Source organism: Telopea speciosissima, chromosome 10, assembly GCF_018873765.1.
Source record: "Telopea speciosissima isolate NSW1024214 ecotype Mountain lineage chromosome 10, Tspe_v1, whole genome shotgun sequence".
NCBI classification, from domain to species: Eukaryota; Viridiplantae; Streptophyta; class Magnoliopsida; order Proteales; family Proteaceae; genus Telopea; species Telopea speciosissima.
Genome location: NC_057925.1, coordinates 13,308,314 through 13,331,298, shown reverse-complemented (window position 1 = coordinate 13,331,298; position 22,985 = coordinate 13,308,314). Strand labels below are relative to the sequence as shown.

The 22,985-nt window shown below is 38.8% G+C and overlaps 1 protein-coding gene across 2 annotated transcripts; it reads right to left on the bottom strand.

Moving 5' to 3' along the window:
• Nucleotides 1-2,036: 2,036 nt before the first annotated feature.
• LOC122644175 (hydroxyproline O-arabinosyltransferase NOD3-like) lies at nt 2,037-22,473 on the bottom strand. Of its 2 annotated transcripts, XM_043837790.1 has the most exons (8): nt 21,465-22,465; nt 15,610-15,677; nt 15,304-15,505; nt 14,871-14,968; nt 14,685-14,754; nt 14,477-14,548; nt 14,177-14,290; nt 2,037-2,369 (listed from the first exon to the last, which is right to left on the bottom strand). In XM_043837790.1, the coding sequence occupies exons 1-8, from the start codon at nt 21,879-21,881 to the stop codon at nt 2,298-2,300; spliced, it is 1,113 nt and encodes a 370-aa protein (XP_043693725.1). In that variant the 5' UTR covers nt 21,882-22,465; the 3' UTR covers nt 2,037-2,297. The 2 variants fall into 2 exon arrangements, with proteins under 2 accessions (XP_043693725.1, XP_043693726.1); XM_043837791.1 differs by lacking the exon at nt 14,177-14,290 and having other exon boundaries at nt 21,465-22,473.
• Between the last annotated feature and the right edge of the window lie 512 nt (nt 22,474-22,985).

The following is a 22,985-nucleotide window of genomic DNA, read 5'->3' as shown; positions in this document are numbered from 1 at the left end:
CCACGAAAAAACCGTTCAGCCCTAGTGAATTCAAAAATCTCATCCAAACAGATGTTGGTATTTGCATTAATACAAGAGCTACACGACCAAACAGCGATCTCTTGCCATTTTTTTATTATGTCAGACCATCAGGAATCATGATCTAAGACCAATACTTAACTTGAACAAGAATTATTTGACTTTATGGGAATCTAATATGCCGATTGGACTAAACATTTCAGTGGGCTTATTGTAGAACATTCACATCACAAACGAAAGTCTCACTTTGTTTCAATTTACCCTTTGAAGTCTCATACAAAACTTAACTCAAGTGATACTCGTTAGTCCTGATTGGAACCATATGGGAATAAATAGGGGCAGACCTCGCAGTCTCAGATGTCACATACAGAACAAACCCACACCAACATAAGAATGATATAAGATGGTCTCTTGACAGTTTCCAACGTGAAACATGCATTTTTTTAATTGTCATTATTTGATATGTTGAATTATTTATCCATCTGTGTTTTTTTTTGGATAATCTGCTATATTAAACCTCCTGTATGATATACATATTGTTTTCTTCCTTTCCTACAAGGTCAATCTTTTAGAGAAAGCGATTCCATCATGATACTTCCAAGATTTCACATACATTCAAAGGGATGGGATTTAAATATAAAAAAAAAAAAACGAGAGAGAGAGATGGGATTAAAGAAGAATATGATTATAGCTTTTACTGCAAAGTACTAATCGATACATTAAGGGATGAAAAGGAAAGAGACTGCCGACAAGAGGAGCTTAGGTTGCCTCCAACTCATACAGCTCCAAAGGTTCCGGAAACTCAGATAGAGAGACTCAAGGAATGGGAGAAAGAGATAGAGCGCTCCACCCTCCCCTCCTGTGAAAATGTGCTTAATTACCCTTACATTTCAATCATCGTATGCAAAAAGTGTGAATTATCTATGGATTTAGGTATTGGTACTGTAGCCAATACAGATACGCATCTGATTTAGGTATCAGTACCGGATCGGCGGGTAATGGTATTGATGGTGACCGATACCAATATGGCACCCATATGCATCAGCCAAACAGTTTTTTTATTGGAATCAGCCTGATACGGCCAATACCAATACATATCGGATTTAGGTATTGGTACTGTATCAGCTGGTACCGGTATTGATGGCAACTGATACCAACACGACACTGATATGTATCAGTCAATACAGTCAAAAAGTGGTTTTTTGGTATTGGAATGGGCCCAATACGGTTGATTGGTATCGGTATCGGTATCAGAAGTGACCAATACGAATGCCAATACCAGAAACTAAAACCTTGGGTTTATATAAAAATAAAATTCATAGGAAAAAAGGTTATTCATGGGCTACTGTTTTTTTTTTTTTTGGGGTAAAATGGGCTACTGCTTTCTCCCCCCCTGTTTTGGGGTCTGGGCCCACTGTACTCTGTCATTGATCCATGCTATCTACTGACATGGTTCACTTCATCCACATTTAAATAGAAGGTTTACATGTAATGAAATCCTAAAAACATGGAACTTGACTTGGGCTTCAGTGTGAGAGTTCTCAATAGAAAGATGATTACTTAAAATAATTCCTTCCTCTTAACTGGACTATTAAAACTTAATTTTCATTTTTAACACAAACAATGTATGCTTCTAGGTCAAGTTAGGGTCCAGTAAATCTGAATATCGGATATAACTGATTTTGATGGTCAGCACTTACCATCAAATTGAAATTTAACATGTTTAGGGGCTTCATTCCAACAAGAACAAAAGATGTTCACCTGCTGTAAACCTCTTCCCTTCATTAAAACCTAGGTTTGTGAACTAGCAGTTTTGTTGGGAATCAGCTTCCACCAATTTACCCATACTATATATATAGTCATAAGAATCTATTGATACTTTCTGTCAGACGATCCAATGATCACGATTACGACTGCTTTGCTCAGAAATAAACTAGTTTCTTTCCCAAAAAGTATATCCAAATATACAAATCAAAGAGCTTGCCATGCAAATATCAACAGTAAAAAGAAAAATTATTATTGCAACCCCTGCCTGGCACAACCAATGAAAGAAGCTTTCCAAGAGTAATTATCAAACAAAACTGAACAAAAGGTAAGTAACAATGCATTGAGAAGAATGTAGTGATCAATAAATGTTGATACAGATTGTTTTCTTTCCATACCTTTCTTTTCTCATTTCCAAACTATTTACCTTGTGCTTTGTATACAAATATCTCCCTATGGTATACACTGTAAGAAGAAAGTTCAAAAAATTAGGATTGTCAAGTTCATCTTCTAGCTCAGCCAGTACTATTCTGTTCCCAATCAGGAATATTTGCAGTAGCCTCATTCACCATTTTTACGAGTGTGACCTACAGACATAATCAACGAGAAAAATAAAAAAATACCCTGATAAACTACTGTTAACACTCCAATAAATTGCCACTACATCCATTAACCAAAAGTCAGTGAATTAATAGACATGAGCATCTTTTTTTTTCACTTTTTTTCACTTTATAAATTAAAACAAATATAATCATCTGTTATCATTCTTTGGATGAAAAAACTCGTTCATGGTAAAGATTGACAAAGATACCAGCTTAAGCTCATAACAAATGAAAACAGCATTCAAATTATTTCCACATTAGCTTTCTTTCTCCTCCAGGATTTGTTCACATCTTGAGCTAATAATGGAAATAGAAAGTTAAAAACTGTGTTATTCTTTTCCTGTACTTTTTTCCCATCTGAAATTCTTTTTCCTCTAGACTATGGTTGGTTTTTTGGGGGGGGTTAAACATGGTTGCTTGTCTAGGTAGTGTAAGAAACTAAAGAAAATTAGGTTTCTAAAATTTGTATGGCTGACGAGAACTTCCGCAGAAAATAATTCAAAACTAATTCTGGCCACTTGCACATTCTCATTAGACTTCTTAGAATCCTATTAATTCTAAAAAAAATGTTAGCCATCACTTTCTTCTCTCATTTAACATTTTATCAAGAAAATGCAGTCCACAAACAGGAGCTGAAGAAATGCAGTATCATATAAATGCTGATACACATGCCGAATAAGCAACCTTCATTCCACCAGCTAAAGATATTCATGAAATAATTATAGAACCTTCGTTAGACCTTAGGAAGTTTCCACAGATAATAAATAGAAAAATCTATATAGATAAAGTTAATGAAATCTAATTTCAGATCACAGTCTAGGGGTGCATAATCTTAATCTCATTGAAGATAATAGAGCCCTGCTGTTAGAATTACCAAATACCAAATATCCAAATCATTCCATTCTTAACTTTATAGCTAAGAAAACATATACACTATACCATAAAGAGTCATTCCCATTTTTGACTGACCCAAACTCTTTGAATATCTCACATATTAAATAATGGGTTCTGATGGAGTTCACTATTTTATCCTTCCCTTGAATTGATTACCACATTCATCTATTATTCAACTTGAAGAGAGTTTTAAGTGATGGAAGCGCAAAAAAAAAATGTATCGACCGATACAAGTTGATACAGTCTGATACAGGACAGATATAGTCCGACAAGACCGATACAGATAAGATACACTTGACGCAGCTCCATTAAACCGGTAACACAGAAGCTGTGACTAAGATACAAAACTGAGAGCAACCGAAGGCCTTGGAAACTTGTTTTTCTCTTTGATATGAGTTGGAGGAAACAAGTTTTGGGGATTTAAAGTTCTGAAATCACTGATCAAAACAGATTGGTGCGGCTCAAATCACTGGTCAAACAGATTTGAGGGGAAAAAGTGGTAAAGTTGCATAACTATCTATCTATCTATATATATATTGTTGAGATACTAGGGGTATTTTAGTCAATAGAATATGTTTTAGTATAAGTCGGCTAGGAGGGATATTTTTGGTTCTTTATATTTATTCTTTTTGTAAGTAGGTCTGCTGGGCTAGGGACAGGTTTGCCCTTTGGTTTATTTTAATTCTTCAATCTTATATTATAAATAAAAGAAATGCCTGCGATCTGGTATTCAGTTTTCCAAGATCGCAGGCTTGGTTCCCATTATCTAGCTTGTGTTTCTTTTCATCTTCCTTCTCATTTTCTTTGAGTCTGATTACAGGATTCTGGTTTCTTAACATGGTATCAGAGCCTCTGTAATCAGATTTAGGGTTTTCTTTTCTCTTTCTGCTGATCAATCTCTAGGGTTTTCTGTTCTTTTCTTTTCTCTGCCATGAAGACCTGAAGCTGTCAACAATAGAGCTTCAGGATCACATATATGGATCTATTTATGATGAGTTGCAGTTCCAGATTAGATGGTGGATGGTGTAAAACTGTTAGCACTATACCACCGTGATGTTCATCTCTCGGTTTTTGTTCTGCTGCTGTGATGTCAACTCTTGAACCACCCCTCCCCCCAGTGCTGTTGGTTATTTTATTGATGGTCTGATCATCTAGGGTCACCTACATTGAAGGTTCTCTGTCAACTGTACTGCTGTTTTTTACTTCTGTTATTGCTGCTGGTGCCCTCTTTATTTTTCTTAGCATCATGGCCAATTCCAAGGCTGCTTCGGACAATGTTAATGTCCAAATAACCTCTATCAAGCTTAAGGGAAGCTCAAATTATTTGTAATGGGCCCAAGCCGTGAAGGTGTACATTATGGTTAAGAGGAAACTTCAATATCATACATCTTCACTTCCCGCATCAGACAGTAAGGAAGAATCTGCCATCCAGGCTTATGAAGAATAGATGAAAGAGAATGCTATTATCCTTATCTGGTTGTGGAACAGCATGGAACCAGATATTGCTGCCAACGTTATGTTTCACATCACTGCCAAGGGTGTTTGGGATGACTTGCAGGAAACCTTCTCTCAAGAGAAGAACATGACCAAAATTAATGATCAGTATGACAAGTTATTCAACTTCAAGCAGTCTGGGAAGTCATTACAGGAGTATTATGGTGCCTTCAAGGGCATGGTGGAAGCGCTGAATGTCTTTTTTTTTTTGGGTGAATAAAAAGTTCATTACCAAAAGAGCTGAATGTCTTCCAACCACTTACCACTGATATTGAGAAGCTTAAGACTCAACAGAATGAATTTTATTATTTCTAAATTTCTGGCTGGCCTAGATCCAGAATTACAAGCTGTGAAAGGTCAGTCTATGCCTCCCATACAGTCTACTTCCTTTACTGAAGCTCCAAGATTTTCCTCTTATGATGACTTACCAGTTGCTCGTCGCAAAGTTACTCGGTTTTGTACTAATAAATCCATGGTTGTGTATCCCATAGAGCAAAATGTCTCTTTATCTCATCTTCCTTCTTCTTTTCATAGTTTTTTTTTTTTTTCAGATAGTTAAGCCCCAAAGGGAGTTGAACTCATGACCTCTTATTTGTGAGGTGTCGGTCTTTGCCAACTGAGCAACCCGTTGGAGTTTCTTTTCATAGTTTTGCTCTCTCTTTATCTACCACCACTGCCCCCAAACATCATACTGAAGCCTTACTAATTCCTGGCTGGAAAGCAGCCATGGATGCTAAAATGAATGCTCTATTAACTCGTAAGACATGGACTTTAGTTGATTTACCTCCCGGTAAGGACTTGGTGAAGTGACGTTGGGTTTACACTGTTACGTACCATCCTGATGGCTCTATGGAACGGCTAAAGGCCCATCTGGTTGCCAAAGGATATACTCAGACCTATGGGGTCGATTATTTTGAGACTTTTTCCTCTGTTGCCAGGTTGAATTCTGTTCATCTGCTTATCTCTCTTGCTGTTAAATTTGAGTGGCCTTTATTTTAGTTGGATATTAAGAATGCCTTCTTGAATGGTGACCTACATTAGGAAGTATATATGGTGCAACCTCCAGGGTATATTGCTCAGAATGGTAGTCATGTTTGCAAATTGCATAAGGCAATTTATGGCCTCAAGCAGTCACCTAGGGCTTGGTTTGAGAAATTCAGTACTACTATTACTACATGTGGTTTTCCCCGGATTCTGACCACTCTATTTTTGTTCGTCGTTAAGCATCAAAAGTGATTATTTTGATTGTGTATGTTGACGACATTATTATTTCTGGAAATGATGTGGCTGTTATTACAGAGGCAAAAGAGTATCTACAGTAGCACTAGTGTGGGGTTAAGTTACAGAATTCAGGTGCAGGTTTCCTAATTGGGTAGACAGCCTTAAGGCTCAGACTAATTGGGTTGGGTTAAAGGTTTACCACTTCAGGACTAGTGTGGGTTGCTTGAAGTTTACACAACACACCTCAGTATCAGCGAACCTAACCTTATCCCTACCAGAGCAGACAGAATATGAATCTTAACACTGAAACATACCAGTCATATGACCAGTGCCTCCAAAGACAAAAGAGGTAGTGAAAGGAGCTGATGTAGAGCCCTATAAGGCTGAAGCCGAAGAATCTGGCACTGTGGGTGTAGAAGAAGAGCTACCCACCTGTGACATAACCCTTCGGAATGCTGCAATATCCTCCCATGTGAGGGAACTGTAGTTTGCCTATATTCCAGATGGGCACCCATAGGTTCAGTCTCGGCCATCATGGTGTGTGCTCTAGCTCCCCCTCTCCTACCACCACGCATACAGAGAGGACAGCCATGATGCACCCAGCACCTCTCTATAGTGTGCCCAGATTTCCCACAGTTGTCACATATGAGTCTATCTCTGTCATCCCCATGGGGTGGCCCTTTGCCAGTGCCTCATCCTCCACCTCGCCAATCTTTGTGTGACCTAGAGGTAAGAGCAGATCGCTCGAGGGATAGAACAATTTCCACAGCCACACATTATGTCTCCTCACTTTGCAAGTAGTTACAGACTTCATCTAAGGAGGGAAGAGGTGACTAGCCAAAATTTGTACCTGATATTCCGGGCTCAGCCCACCAAGGCGAATCAGGACACGTCCCTTCTCAAGTGTTCAATATATCTTTGATTCAATAATTGGAGGTCCCTATAATGATCATACTCCTCCCAGAGACCAATAACAATGTTATAATACTCAGAGATTGTCCTGTCTCCCTGCTTCATTGTGAGGAATTTCTGAGGGAGTTGGTAGACCTTAGCCAAGCCACCCACTCGGTCCAAAGTCTTAGAGACATTATCCAAATATCCTTGGTAGTTTCCTTTCTCATAAACCTCCTACCAATCTTAGGTTTCATAGAAAAAATCAACCAATTCAACAGGTGAGTTTTTAGTCTCCCATTTGTTGTCATTGGGTCACTTGAATTAGAAGACGTAATGGTACCGTAATGTACCCTAACCTCCCCTGACTTTGTAGAGAAAGCTTCAAAGAATGGGCCCAGTCCAAATAGTTGTTGTTGTCCAACTTGACTATGGAAATCTAGGTGTTGGAGTTCTCAAGGGCAATCTGAGTAGGATGGGAACCACTAGCTAAAGCTTCCACAGGTCCACTGACCTCCAACATAGTGTAGGAACACACTTAGAAAGTAGGGATAATATCCAAACCAAATGGAGAGTACACACTCAACCAAAGTTGTCATGGCGTCGCCATGGCGTCCTGGCGCTGGAGATCTGTGCATATCGACCTACGCCATGGTGTCCTATCTCTCTTTTCCTATTCGATTTCTTCTTCCTGCCTCTCTTTACCTCTTCAATTTCTTCTTCTTTAATTTTTGTTTCTTCCCCAACCTTAGACCCACTCCCTGCTTCCCTAAATCTCCTATTTTAGCCTTAATTTAGTAACTTGCAACTAAGACATCCACCAGATCTGATTTCAAATCTCACCATTCGGTTGCCAGTAGAATTTTGGGGCTATTTCTCGTTGAGATCGGCAGACCTTGCTGCTGCGATTTTGTTCCAGAAATTGCAGGGAGAATCGTCTTCATAAGAAGGAGTTTCCTCTGCTGGAACTACTCCAGTTCACCGCCTCTCTGCCTCTCTTTCTATCGTGTTATTGCAAGGTTGAAGAAGACATTAAGTCTTTAAATTGCAAGTAAGGACAACTTATATTATTTATATAAAACCCCTTATATTCTCTAATGCTATTCTGTTTAACCCATTCAGTTTTCTCTTTAACTCCATTAAATTACAGTTCTGCCACTCCGTAACAACTTCAGATTAATTACAATTCTGCCATTACTCTTATAAATCTTGATTTATCTACTAGTTTGCCATTCAACTTTGCCATTCAACTTTGGATTTAATTACAATTCTGCCATGGTCGACATGATCACCATGGCAACCCCATGGCGGGCGACGTGTCGATATATCGATCAGACACCCCTCCACCGACTTGGATCGCCATGACGCCGTGAATACTATGCACTCAACCCAGATACACCTTCCCAATACTCAAAAAAAAATTGAAGAAACCCAACTCAAATACACCTTTCAAAGTGTAGCATCATTCTATAACAACTTAAGAGATCCAAACAAGGTAGCTCACCAATACAAAGCAACCGGAAGCATCACACATAGAATTTCAAATACAACGAAGAGCAAAAACGGGGCTAGCGGTACCTGTCAGTCCATAAAGAAATGAGTTGTGCTCCAACAACTCATGTCTTCAGCAACCGAGACCATGGAGGGTTGGAGGTGACCCTTGGCCGATTCAAATGAGCCCTGTCCCACCTCCAATGGATGCCGGATGAGAGAGAGAGATAACCTCAAAGTACAAGGCTGGTGGTAACCTTATCTATGCTGCCCTTTGTTGATTTGAGCTCCAAACAACCACATCTTCACATGAGATCTCCTCTTGGTGCTTCTATAGTCTTCATCCAAGACTTGTCTCATGATTTCTACAAATTTGTCACATAGTAGCCTCTTCCTTGAAACCCCTTTGTAACCTAGGGTTCCAAAGATAGAAAAAAAGAGGCGGAGAACTTGTAGCGCAAATCTCAAACCAAAATCAGATGCTTTGATACCAAGTTGAAATCTAAAGGTTGTAAGAGAACAAGAGAAGAAGAAATTGGCGGTAATAAGTTGTGGGAGAAAATAGATTTCTATCCCCTATATTGATTCACATAGCCCCATAAGGGAAATTACATACCTACCCCCCATGCTAACATAAGATAGCTAAGGGAGATAAAAAAGTAAAAGCATAATACAACATAATAACCTAGTACCCAGAGTACACTTTTACATGAACTCTAACATGGACTACCACCAGCACCTTGTGAGCCTTCCAAGCTTGTGCATAGGCCTCCATACGGGATTAATCTCTAATGCAGCTGCATCAATTCCCTCGATATTGGAAAAAAAAAACTCATTCTCGAGTTTTGTAGAAGGGTAGAAATAACAACACTAGCAGGGATGCTTACAGCTCCTTATCTTCAATTCAAACAAAATTCAAAATATGAAGCTTCGATGTGGCATCTATATCTTGAAACTTGTAAGGAATAACAAACTCAATAAGAGGGATGTTCACAAGATCATGATTCTAATTCTCGATCGAAACTTGTGGTTTCAACCAAGATATCTCGGTTTAGCAAGAAACCGAGACGAAACCTTAATGCGATACAACTTTGTACCTGGTTTCGACCAGGTTTCAACCAGTTTCAGCCATAATTCGGTAATTTTGCAAGTTTCGACCTGAACACCCATATAAATTCATTCATCCCCATTGAAACTTAACGAAACCTGGGAGTAGTTTCAACCTAAACCTGATAATACCACCTTATTTATACCAAATATTTTTTAGTACATGACGTTACTTCATTTACTTAAGAAATTATTCATAAATAAGCAAATACCCCCCCCCCCCATTTGAATCCAATAAAAATAGTTAGAAAGTCAAATTCCGAAAGGATAAAAAGTCAACCCTCCAGTTCAAGAACAAAAATTGGTTTTTCGGTGGTAGGTGAATTTTCAACGTTCTAATGCTAGGTTTTTTCTCAAATCTAAAAATTCCATAAATCTTATCCTTATCATGATAGAACATCAATAAAAAACCAAATGAGCGGTAAAATAATCATTTGTTTTGATATCTTAAAAAATATTTTCATTCAGAGCTAATTTTAACAACATTCACATACACCAAATAAGGTTTGACCGGACCATAAACCTATTCATGGGGATTCCGTAAATATCTCATTCCAAAAATAGAAAATTCGAAACAATTGGGACTTTTTGGAGATTGGATATAGTTACTAATTCATGATCTGGCATGTATAGAATGAAAACTTCATTCTCGATTCTACGAAAATTTTTAAGTAAGCATTTCATTTGCTTCTCTTCCATGGAAGTTTCATTTTCCCAGAATGTATGCTAATTTTTTGTCTAATTCTACTTCTGATGATTGCTTTAACCTTTGATCAAAAAGATATATTTATTGAAGGAGTTATGTTTTGAACTTTTAATCAAACCTTATTTGGTGAGCACGAATGTTGTTAAAATCAGCTCTGAATGAAAATATTTTTTTAGATATCAAAACAGATGATTATTTTACCGCTCGTTTCATTTTTTAGTGATGTTCTATCATGATATGGATATGATTTATGAAATTTTTAGATTTGAGAAAAACCCTAGCATAAGAAAGTTGAAAATTTCACCTACCGCCGAAAATCCAATTTTTGTTCTTGAACAGGGGGGGTTGACTTTTATCCTTTTGGAATTTGATCTTCTAACTACTTTTATTGGATTCAAATGGGGGTATTTGCTTATTTATGAATTGCTTAAATGATATTTGGCATAAATAAGGGTAATTCTAGTTCGATACCATTTCCAAGAACAGTATACACTATCAAATTTGGGTCAAAACCACAAGTATCATTTTGAGTGTTATTTATGCAAAACTAATGCATGGATTGTGTTCGAATTGTCAAAAGTAGGCAGCACACAGAAATCAGGGCAAAAAACAACCTTTGGGCCTCAAAACCAAGGTTTCGAGTCTCCTAGTACCAAGTTTCGACCAAGATATGGTCAAAAACTGGCATTTCTCGGTTTCGGGGCTGGCCGAAACTGGCCTCGAAACCAATATTTAGAACCTTGCACAAGATGAAAGTTCACCTCCTTGTCATCCACGGTCACATTTTGCTGCACCTGAACAATTGAGGTTTTATCCTCGTAATGAACAACAAACATTTCTTCTTCTGTTGCCATCACTTGTTGTTCTTCCTCAATAGGCTTTAAAATTTCATTGTGAATAGCAAGCTCTTCTATGGGGACTATTTCTTTTAGAATTAAGTATCCTTCATCAACCAGTCCTTGAAGAACTAACGTTTACTGTATGTGAAGAAACAATTGGAATGGCTTATCAATGTGATAGCCCTCCACGATTTATTTATAATAGGTATGGAGAAAATTCCAGAATACAACAATTACAATAATACCCCAAATAACTCAAATAGGGAAAAACAACTAGAATAGAACTACCCCATGGGTCGACCCATGTTACAATAATACCCATATTCCAACAGTATGTGAGAAGCTTTTAGGGTGCACAAATTTCTATTGCAATCAACTACACCTTTTCATGCTTCCAACTAGTTTTGATTAAATTTAATGATGTGTTTGAAAGAATCAAACATCTCACAACAAGCACCATCAAAGTATTGAGAAATTGAAAATTCGGTGAAGACATCACTTTGAGATTCAATGATGATCTCATTGTCTTAGACAACAACTCCAACATAGATTGCTAAACAAAATTCTCACTTTTCCCTTCATCTATGCATAAAACAGCAGTTCTTCCATTGGGCAAGCAAATTGATGTAGATCAAAGAAAGAAGAATAATTTCCGGATTTGGGTATGCCTCATTTTTTTTGGGTCAAATTGAACTCACAGTTCAATAAGTTAGGCCAATATTTAAGTCCCCAATGGGTTAAATGGGTCATGAGCTAAGTAATTTTGAGTTTTCTATTGAAACAAGCCCATTGGCCCCATTCTATAAGCCCCAATAGGGGGGAACTTGAAGCCTACACGAAAATAAGGATGGTTTCTATTTGAAAGTAGTTTCTATTTGCAATCTTAGGCTATAAAAGTAGTTTCTGTTTTGTGATCTTAGGCTAGATTCTTTTGTTTAGCTAAGATACTTTCTTTTATTTAATAACTTGCCGTACAAGTCCTTTTCTTTCCTTGTGAGGAACTTCCTTTTTATTTCTTTCCTCATTATGTTTAGGCCATAGCCTATAAAAAGTGTAAGGGGCCTCAGAGCCCTCCCCATGATTTTGAAGTTGAAAATGGAAACTGGTTTATGCCATGGACTGTGTGAAGCAGTGGAACTAGGTGAGATACCTAGGTTAGTGAGAGACTGACCAAGACCTTGGTCATATCCGCACCCCTTCTTCTCTTCCATCTTCTCACTTTAGTTTCTAATTTACTTTCTGTTTTGGGGTTTTCTTGTCAGCAACTTCAATGGAGGTTTTCAATACATCCAACCAGTAATACAAGTCCATCTTTTGTATGTTACTCTTCCAGTCCTAGGTTTCCTTCAACTGTAATTTCTTGTTCATCCAATGGTTGAAACATCTTGAGGTACTGAGTTTCAATTTCTGAACTCTTAGTTTCTAATTTTGAACTTCTATCACATCTCATGATCTAGCCATTAGATGTGGCTGAAACTTTGAAGTGTTAGTCCTCTCTAAGACCCCTACCTTCGACTGGACTGATATCCCCATTAGAGTTAGTTGCTATCTTGGTGTATTGTGTTTTTCTGAGTTTGGAGCCCATTCTATTCTGCTGACAGTAGTGATTTATCCTGCTGTTTTGTTCCTATTGCTGAGTATTAGTAACAGTACCATGCCTCAGACCAGTGGTTAATCTAAGTGTCGACAGACTTTTGTTATTAGCTTTTGGTTAGGTCTGTTACATACTTTTTCTGTTGCTGGGAGTAAGTGTCTAACCTACTGTTTCTCAGTACTAGTGATCCTAGTGTGGGTTAGGTAAGTTGGTTGTTAGTGACCTAGTCCCACATTACAAACTCTGATCTTGAAAACATAGGTATCCATGGCCAGGTATAATTGTATTTCTTGTTTATAGAATCTTTTCTAGAATCCTAAAGTGCATTAAATTGGCATCAGAGCCTAAAAGCTTTTCTAGAACCCTGAACTGGTTTCAAAGCCCAACCAGGTATAATTGTAGTTCTTGTTTCTAGAATGGATAATGATGTTTTCAAGACCAGAGTTTGCTTAACCAATGGAAGACCTAAAATTTCTAAATTAATTAATAAAAAGTCCTAAGCACTCTCAAACACTTACTACTAATCCCGTATACAAACTTCACCGCCACTTTATGGGTTTATAAATTAAGTCCGTTACAATGAAACCCAAAAAATAAAAGGTCAACCTGTAATATAACTACGCTAAGGTCAATTTCAACCATTTGGACTGCCACCAATACTTTGTGGGCCTTCAAGCTTGGGCATAGACCTCCATATGGGATTAATCTCTAATGCAACTGCATCATTTGGATAAACATATTATCCATCAGATCTATCAGAGTGTTTTAGAAAAAAAAATTAGTTTCCTTTTCTTTTTTCTTTTTCTTTTTTTTGTTTTTTGGGATAAGTAGGTGGTTTGGATATTCAACATGAAGACTTCATCTGAACTAGGTATCCTCAATAAATCAAAGTGCCTGCTCCAGAATTTTCCACAGTGTGAAATAATTCATCACTCACTCACCATAATGCCCTTGGTCAATGCTCCACTAATAAACTGGATTCTAAAACAGCACATCTGGATGGTGTTAAATGCAAGTATGCAACTTCAAGGTCAGGTTTTCAGTTGACAACCTAACTGCTGTGAAGAGGAAAACTACATGATTGGCCTCCAAGGTGTTGGGTTCCAACAAAAGAATTACCACCCTGATATATATTCTTAATAAGAAATTACAGTCCTAGTAAACTCAAGTGATACATTTGATGCCATTCAAGACCCATCAAAAGCCCCATGGAGAATGCAACAAAAAGACCAAGATTTATACCGGGTAAAGACATTAGGAGATGATAGAGCCATTATATGGAAAAATCTAACATAATAACATGTAAGGTACATTAGCTTGACATACTGTAACAGTAAATAACAACAGCAACAACTCAGCCTTATCCCAGAAGTAAATAACATGAACAAATAAAGTTTTGCCATCCCATTTCATCCAAAGCACCGATCAATCATGGACAGAAACATATGAGCATTATTATATAAACTATAAACCTTGGGTTTTATAAAGTAGTATGCTTGCATGTTTCACAGTATGTGGTACTTTTTATTGAGCAAAAAGACAGCAATAGGCATACCACACTTTCAGGAACTCCAGGAGGAGGCAAGGAGAGGTTCCTTGGTGGAGGACCACGAAGATGGGATCTCTTGTCAAAGCGCCACTCCCCAATTTTTCCATATGTTAGCTCACCCTGCACAGTAACCAACTTTAGATGCATGACAAAGGTACCAATGATGAATCTAAGTAAGCAGCCAAGAACTACGTGCTTCAAAAAGAATGCATTTTGTATTAAACGAGTGCAAATAAAGCAAGCAGAGAGTTGAAACAGGGAATTGTCATAGCTGGAACATCATGGTTTCATGAAAGATCAGCATACCTTCATATTATAGTCACATCCATAAGTGTAATGAATTATGAACCTTTTGCCAACTTCCAAATCCCATGGGGGCTGAAATAACCATTTAGAAGACTTAATAACCAAATCTATATTTACAAACTGATCGGTTACATTCAGAAAATTATGAAAAGTTTGCTGAAATAGAATCAATCAAACAAAAAAGAAATATTTGGACAGCAAGACAAACCTGTAGCATAAAATCTTTGCGAAGAATATGTTGGACACCATGCAATGCAGATGCAACAGCATATGCATACCTTAGTTCAGCAAGGAAACAACCAAACCATAAAAAGAATGTTGTTGACACCTCAGGTGCTGACCTCTAACAAAACCAAAGATTGGAAAATGTAAGATATCTCTAACGGTCACTCACATTTCTAACACCCATCCAAAAGCTTTATCAGTCTCTGGATCATCTTTCATCCTCAAAGATACATTCATCCATGTAGGTGCAATTTGCTCCAGCAAGTACTGAAACAGGAAATGTTGTTGGCATTACGTCTGACTTGGGCGATTAATCAAGCCTCAACACTCAAACAAAAAAAAAGGGGGACACAGAAGAAGCACTACTAAACTCCCAAGAAGGCTAATAAAGATAAAGATGATGAAAATGATAATGGTAGTAGTAATAATGGTAGGGACTCTTGATCTGTATAGAGTGCAACTCAGTCAGGTAAACAACTAAACATATACACTTCTCCATGTCCTTCTAATGGATGTAATGATTAGCAGATTACAACCTAAAGCATACACACCCAATCAGTCAGATCATTTTCCTGAGCTACCATAGCAGGAAGAAACTTTACCTTTTTGATAATAACGGGAGAATTGCCAATTGGATCAACATCTGTTATAGGGCCCTTCCCCTCAGGATAGAATTTTCTTATTATTTTCTCATGCTGAGCAGGTTTAATGTAGAAAAATGGGAACGCAGCTGGATATCCTCCATGTCCCAAGTTAGGCAAAGGATTTACAAAGATGTGATCAGGCTCTGCCATAAGTATATATCTGCATTAGTCACAGAATTCATAGACTTTCAGATCTATTGGAGAACGAAAGAAAGGAAAAAAACAGAAATATATTGCAGCACATTTGATTAGAAGAAAACTCACTCCTCTTCAATTGTTGCCTTTTCCAGCCATTGAACGAAAGCCCATGGTCTATTCAAGACAATGTACCCCTGGACACAGCATAAGGTAATAACGAAAAAAATGAATACACAACAACAAAATGCTAGAGGAAAGAGATCTCTAAATAGTGTTTAAAGGAAAATTCCCAAGAAAAAGGAAAAGGTTGGAAGCATATTTAATTACTGTTGAATTGTGTAACCGTATGCCACAGGGGCATACTTGGCTTTCCCCCCTCATAGCCGAACCCTAATATGTCTATTAATTAGAGTCGACTATGAGGAGAGCATACTTGTAGTGTTTCCCTTTTTACTTTATTATAAAATAGGGCTTGGCTGGTCACTTAACCATCCAAGCATTACAGTCCTATTTCTCTCTGTTAACATGATATTAGAGCTAACAACTCTGACCTAGGGTTCCAGCCCTAGTTCTTCTCTTCTTTCTCCCAAGATTCACTATTCTAACCTAACCTAAACAGCCCCCCATCACCACCTACCGCCACCTTCTCCACCTTCTTCTTTACTCCTGCAGCCTTTCTTCTCTATCTCGGTTCTTATTCATCTAGAAGAGCAGCACTAATGAGGTGATCTCTTATAGCCCCACTTCTTTACCTCGTTTAAAGAATGATATGTTGTTAGTGCCCAGATTTTTAGGGTTTTTTCTTCCAAAACCCTTCAAGGTCAATGTCAGCCATCTCTACTCAGATTAGGCTGCTTTTCGGAGGAGCTATTTGACTACCCCAGAGAAGAACTCGATCTATGTTTCAGGAAGTTCTGATCTCTGGTTTGTAAGTTCTTTGATTTCTCCTCTTGTGACCTAATTTCAGGATTTGGGGCTTTTTTGTTTGGCTCATCAGAAGTTAACTATTTTTGGAGCACATCTCAGCCCATCCAAGAGGAGAACTCGATCCAAGTTTGGGCCTTTTCTAACGGCTGGTTTTGGTGATATCTGCAATCACCTCTTTTTTTATCGATTTTCTCTCTACTTTGGTTCTTTGGTTGATTCTGCCCTATTTTTCCCGTCAATATGTCAGATATGACTACTGCATCCTCCGGATCTGATGGACAAAGTCGTAATGAGTACTCCCTTTTGCTGCTACTTCCGTCAAAGTAGATGGGACCAATTACTTGATATGGTCTCGATCATCCTACTTGACCATTGCTGGTCGTGGTCTTAAAGGGCATCTTACTGGTGATACTGTGAAACCCTTCGATGAAGGTGCTCCTCAAGAACTATGGATCTCTCATGATTCTCTAGTGATGTCCTTCTTGCTTAACTCCATGCAACCTAATATTGCCAGAGGTTATTTACTATTGGATACTGCTACCCAGATCTGGACAGCTGCGAAGGATACTTATGCTCGATTTGGGAATGCTGCCCAGGTGTATGAGCTACGTAAGAAGGTTCACGACACCACACAAAAGGAGATGTCTATCTCCCAGTACTATCCCGAGCTCCGCAGTTTATGGCAAGAGCTTGACCATTATGCTGATTATCAGCCCACCAGTGCTACTGACATTGCTGCATATCACAAACATGTGGACAGGATTCGGGTCTACGTTTCTGGCTGGTCTGAACATTGAGTACGATCAGATTCGTGTCCAAGTCCTCAGCAGAGATCCCACTCTCGAGCAGTCCTATGCTTTGGTCCATATTGAGGACACCTGTCATTCAGCCATACTTCATTCTCCCACTACAGACCGATCAGCCTTGCAGACTGTCTCCAGTCATATTTCTACATCTGATGGGCTCCTACGTACTGGTGACAGCTCCAAGGAGATTGTCAAGTGTGAATATTGCAGCAAGTCGTGGCATACAAAGGCAAATTGTTGGAAGCATCATGGTAAACCTGCTGATTTTGAGACCACTCATGGTCGTGGTCGTGGTCGTGGTCGTGGTCGATCCACTAACCAGGCAAACCACACTGACACAGTTACAGCTCCCACTACTACTAACACTAGTCTTTCCCAAGATGAACTTCAAGCTTTCCGTCGCATGCTACAGGCTTCTCCTCCTACTACTGCATCTGCCTTTGCACCTTCAAGTTCCCACTTTGCTCGTTCAGGTATTTCATTTAGTGGTCATTGTGCATCGGTAGTCTCCAGTCCCTGGATCATTGACTTTGGTGCCACTGATCATATGATTGGCTCCTCTAGTCTATTTCACCAGTATTCCCCCTTTTTAGGGAAAGGCAAAGTCCGAATCGCTGATGGTTCTCTTTTTTCCGTATCTAGAAAGGGGTCTATTTGCTGCTCTCCATCTCTTTCTTTATCTTCTGTTTAGCATATACCTAATTTCACTTCTAACTTTCTTTCTATTAGGAGTCTTACTGGAGATTCAAATTGCAAAGTAACCTTATTTCCATCCCAGTATGTCTTTCAGGATCTGGTGACAAGGACGACTATTGGATGCGGTAAGGTGCATGGTGGTCTCTATTTTATTGAAGATGGTTCTCCTTCTCCTTTTCAGGCTCATCAGCTCAACTCAGATTCCTCTGACCTTCATCAGTGGCATTTTCGATTGGAGCATCCTCCTCTTGGCACTTTATCTCTTCTTTTCCCGCAGTTAGTTAAAAAATGTAATCCGAATGAGTTCTTTTGTGAGGCTTGTGTTCTAGTCAAACAAACTCGTTCCAATTAGTTCCCTTTAAATAAAAGAAGTATTTCTCCTTTTGATTTGGTTCATACTGATGTGTGGGGTTCTGCTCATCGAGCCTCTATTTCTGGCCATCATTGGTTTGTTACCTTCATCGACTGCCATACTCAGACTACATGGGTGTAAATGATGCAGCATAAAAGTGAGGTTTTCTAGTGTTTTCAGCTCTTCCATAAAATGGTTCAGACTCAGTTCAATGCAACTCTTAAGATTCTCTGCAGTGACAATAGCAGAGAATACAAAGAGGGTCAATTCCAAACTTATCAGGCTGACTATGGAATTCCTCATCAAACCAATTGCATAGATACTCCTGCTCAGAATGGTGAGGCCGAAAGGAAAATCACCATCTGCTGGAAGTAGTTAAGACTCTCATGTTTGCACGACATGTCCCCTCTCAGTATTGGAGTGATGTTGTCCTTACCGCTGCCTAACGGATAAATCGCATGCCCACTCGTGTCTTGGACTCATGTGCTCCAGTTGAAGTTCTCCAAGGATCCCCCTCCTTTATTGTTCCCCCTAAGACCTTTGGTTGTGTTCGTTATGCTCGTAATCATCATTCTCATGGGAAGTTGGATCCCCGAGGTCTCAAGTGTGTCTTTATGGGCTAATCTACAACTCAGAAAGGATACAAGTGTTACCATCCTGCTACACGGCGTACCTTGGTGACTATGGACATTATATTTCGTGAGTTTTTTGCTTATTGCTCATTACCCCCTCTTTAGGGGGAGTACGTATGGATAATGAAGACGTGTCTATTGTTGCTCCTTTCCCTCTATATTCTCCATCACTGAATATAGGTAATCTTCCCTCCGACGAGGCACTGGCTCAGGTTCAAGGGGAGATTGGCTCCGATACAGTTCAGGTTCAAGGGGAGCCTACTTAAGAATCTGTCAAACGACAAGTTGAAAGATTCCAAAAGCAAATGGATCACCCAGACCTTTAGGTCTATCGGAGCCAAACCAAGAATAAGTTGAGACCACTACCACTATGGCACCTTTACACATCCCATCGCCCTCTTTAATCCAGAGCCTATGACTCCATCTGGTAAGGATTCTACTCCTGAGCCTTATCCTGGGTTACTTATTGCTCTTCGTAAAGGTATTAGGACTTGTACTCAATACCCCATATCTCATGTTGTCTTGTATGATTTCCTTTCTCCTTCCTATCCTGTTTTTGTGTCTCCTCTTTCCTCGGTTCCTATTCCACAAAAGTGGCAGGAGGCTTTTGCAGATACAAAGTGGAAAGCAGCTATGATGGAAGAGATGCAAGCTCTGGGAAAAAATGATACATGGGATCTTGTGGTTCTTCCTCCAGACAAGAGACCAATTGGTTGTAAACGGGTCTTTATGTTCAAGCAAAAGATGGATGGTATAGTGGATAGATATAAAGTAAGGCTTGTGGCTAAAGGGTTCACTCAAACTTATTGAATCAACTACTAGGAAACCTTTGCTCCAATTGCTAAACTAAACACTGTTTGAGTCCTATTATTATGTGTTGTTAATCTGGAATGGGATCTACAGCAATTTGATGTCAAGAACGCTTTTCTTCATGGAGAACTTGCAGAAGAGGTGTTTATGGATATTCCTCCAGGTTTTTCATGTAACAAGACTCATGAAAAAGTTTGAAAACTGAAGTCTGCACTTTATGGGTTAAAGCAGTCTCCTCAGGCTTGGTTTGGCAAGTTTCATAAGGCAATGATTTTTGTGGAGTACAAGTTAATGTCGATCATATCTTGTTTATTAAATGATCTGGCGATAAGGTCACTATCCTTATAGTCTATGTTGATGATATTGTGGTGACCGGAAGTGATGATGATGAAATAACCCGTCTTAAGAGTTTCTTATGATGAGAGTTTAAAATAAAAGATCTTGGAAAATTAAGGTACTTTCTTGGGATTGAAGTTGCTCAATCTTCAAAAAGGCATCTTTCTCTCTCAAAGGAAGTACGCCATTGATCTTCTATCTGAGACTGGTTTATTGGGCTGCCATCCTTGTGATACACCTCTGGAAGCTAATAACCGACTCAAAGATAAAGACGATGAACCAGTTGATAAGGGCCGCTATTTGCGGTTGGTGGGCAAATTGATTTATCTCTCACACACACGGCCGGATATTGCCTTTGCAGTGAGTTTGGTAAGTCAATTTATAGGTGACTCCTCCAATCATATGGAGGTTGTTCTTCGTATTCTTCGTTATTTGAAGTCAACCCCTAGAAAAGGGATTCTTCTGTCTCCTCATGATCATTTGTGCATCGAGGCCTACACAAATGTTGATTGGGGTGCAGTAAGAAGCAAAATGTGGTGGCAAGGTCTAGTGTTGAAGCAAAATTCTATGCTATTGCACAAGGGATATGCGAATTACTGTGGCTCAAAAGCTTACTCCAAGACATTGGTGTTCCTGTTCGTCTTCCAATGATGTTATACCGTGATAACAAGGCAGCAATTAGCATTGCCCATAACCCAGTACAGCATGATCGTACCAAGCATGTGGAGATTGATAGACATTTCATCAAGGAGAAACTAGAGAGCGGACTGATTTGTGTACCCTTTGTGAAGTCAGGCAATCAGTTAGCTAATGTTTTCAATAAGGGGTTGGGTGGAAAGGTTTTTCATCCTATTTTGTTCAAGTTGGGCATGTGTGACATCTATGCACCAACTTGAGGGGGAGTGTTGAATTGTGTAATTGTATGCCACAAGGGCATACTGGGAATACTTGGTTTTTCCCCCCTCATAGCCAACCCTAATATGTCTATTAATTAGAGTCAGCTATGAGGAGGGCATACTTGCAATTTTTCCCCTTTTACTTTGTTATAAATAGAAGGCTTGGCTGGTCACTTAACCATCCAAGCATTACAGTCCTATTTCTCTCTGTTAACATTTCTCCAATGTAAAAAGTACATTGCTTTCTGAAATTTTGCCATCAGGCACTTTGTGTTCAAATTTTAGGATTACCATTTACCAGTTATCCATATAAACAGCAACACGTGTTAATTTCTTCAAATTAACGAATGGTTTACGATGAAACGGTAAGATAGCCTTTGGAATTTGTCACGTGTCCATGAATTACTCTTTCCAGAAAGAAAATTCTTAGATGAGCAAATGTAAGAAAACAAATGTATACAGAAGAGAAGAATAATTCTCCAACCAACAAGAGACCAATCAATGTGTAAAGTAAAAGAATGCTCACCCTATCTAGACCTGCTGGAAGAGGATCAACTACGACTGTTGGGATCTCATCCATCAAGTTGTCAGGATTTCCTGAATGCAGAACCCTAGTGAACCCTCCCATATCTGACCCAGGCAAGTCCTTCACCTTCTTATACCAATAGTACATAATGCGACACTGCCATTTGCTGTACGGAGCATCAGTTGCCGTCAAGGCAACATGAAACGGAACTTTAGTACCTCCTGTTGTCATCTTCACATTCTTAGGCATTTGCATAATAGGATCAGAAAATGATCCACCATCCAAATCATCAGTTACCCCTTTCCCTCTGTTTTGAATCATCATTGTTAACAAGTTATATGTTGCAAAGAAAAACCCTAGTGCCACCAGCACTAGAAACAGAGGTGATGCCCGTCCCATGTTCTTCCTTCCTATCATCTTTGGTTGTTGTACAAGGTAAACTCCAAATTTTTCAAACTTTGTTCAACTCAATTCTCCTTTCCATAGCAGCTACTAAACGACACACATTGATCCCACTAAATTCCTCCCATTCACACCTTCAAACCACAGTCGCAGCAACAGAGAGACAGTTTCTTTGAGCAAATTCAAACAATTCAAGCAGGAATCCCCGCGAAAGCAATCTATACTAAGCCAACTGCACCAAAACTACAGTCACATCAGAAGAGACAAAGATGATGCAACTCGATGTACAAGGGAAGAAAACCGACAATCAAATGCGAAACAGGGAACATGAAAACATTAATGAAATTTAAACTAGGAAGCTAGGAAAAGAGAATCATTGTTGTTGGCATGAGGTGACCCACAATTTAATCAGTTCTTGAGAATCTTACAGCACTGAAATGATAGGAAAAATTCAATTTAGTTGAAAAATAAAGAAAAGGAACTGAATAGTAAATGCTTCACTCGTTAAACAAAGCTTTAAATCATTGCCATGAAATCCGGAACTCAGATCTGAAATTTTACAAACAGAAACCAAATGGTGAAATTCGTATAGAAGCAAATCAAAAAATACAACCAGGAAACCAGAGAGAAAGAGAACTCAAAGTTATTGAGAGAATTCAGAGAAGATTTATTGCAGTAAAGTGCATTTACCTTGCCACTGAATGGAGAAGCGATTGAAGTGCAATAGAAGAAATCAGATTATCAGAAGGAAGATCCAACGCTGCCGAAAATCGTGAGAACTGAACGAATGCAGAGAGTTTCAAGAGACACGGAGGTCGGAGGAGAACGCGAGGGAGAGTTTTCAGTTTTCACCGCTTGGTTTTTTCGATCAAAAAAAATGCAGAGATTTGAAAAGTGGACAAACAGAAGGGCCTCGGCTATTTTTAGAATTTAGATTAGATGTTCTCTCTCTCTTGTAATTTTGTTCTGTTTTAATATTTCATCTTATTTGTAAGTAACCCCTTTTCCTTTGCACTTTGTTTAGTCCGCCCCACTTATTATGAAAATTTTGTCAAAATACTACCTCAGCTGATAAAAACAAGCGGTTTAATCCAGAAACCGACCCGATTGTATAATAGT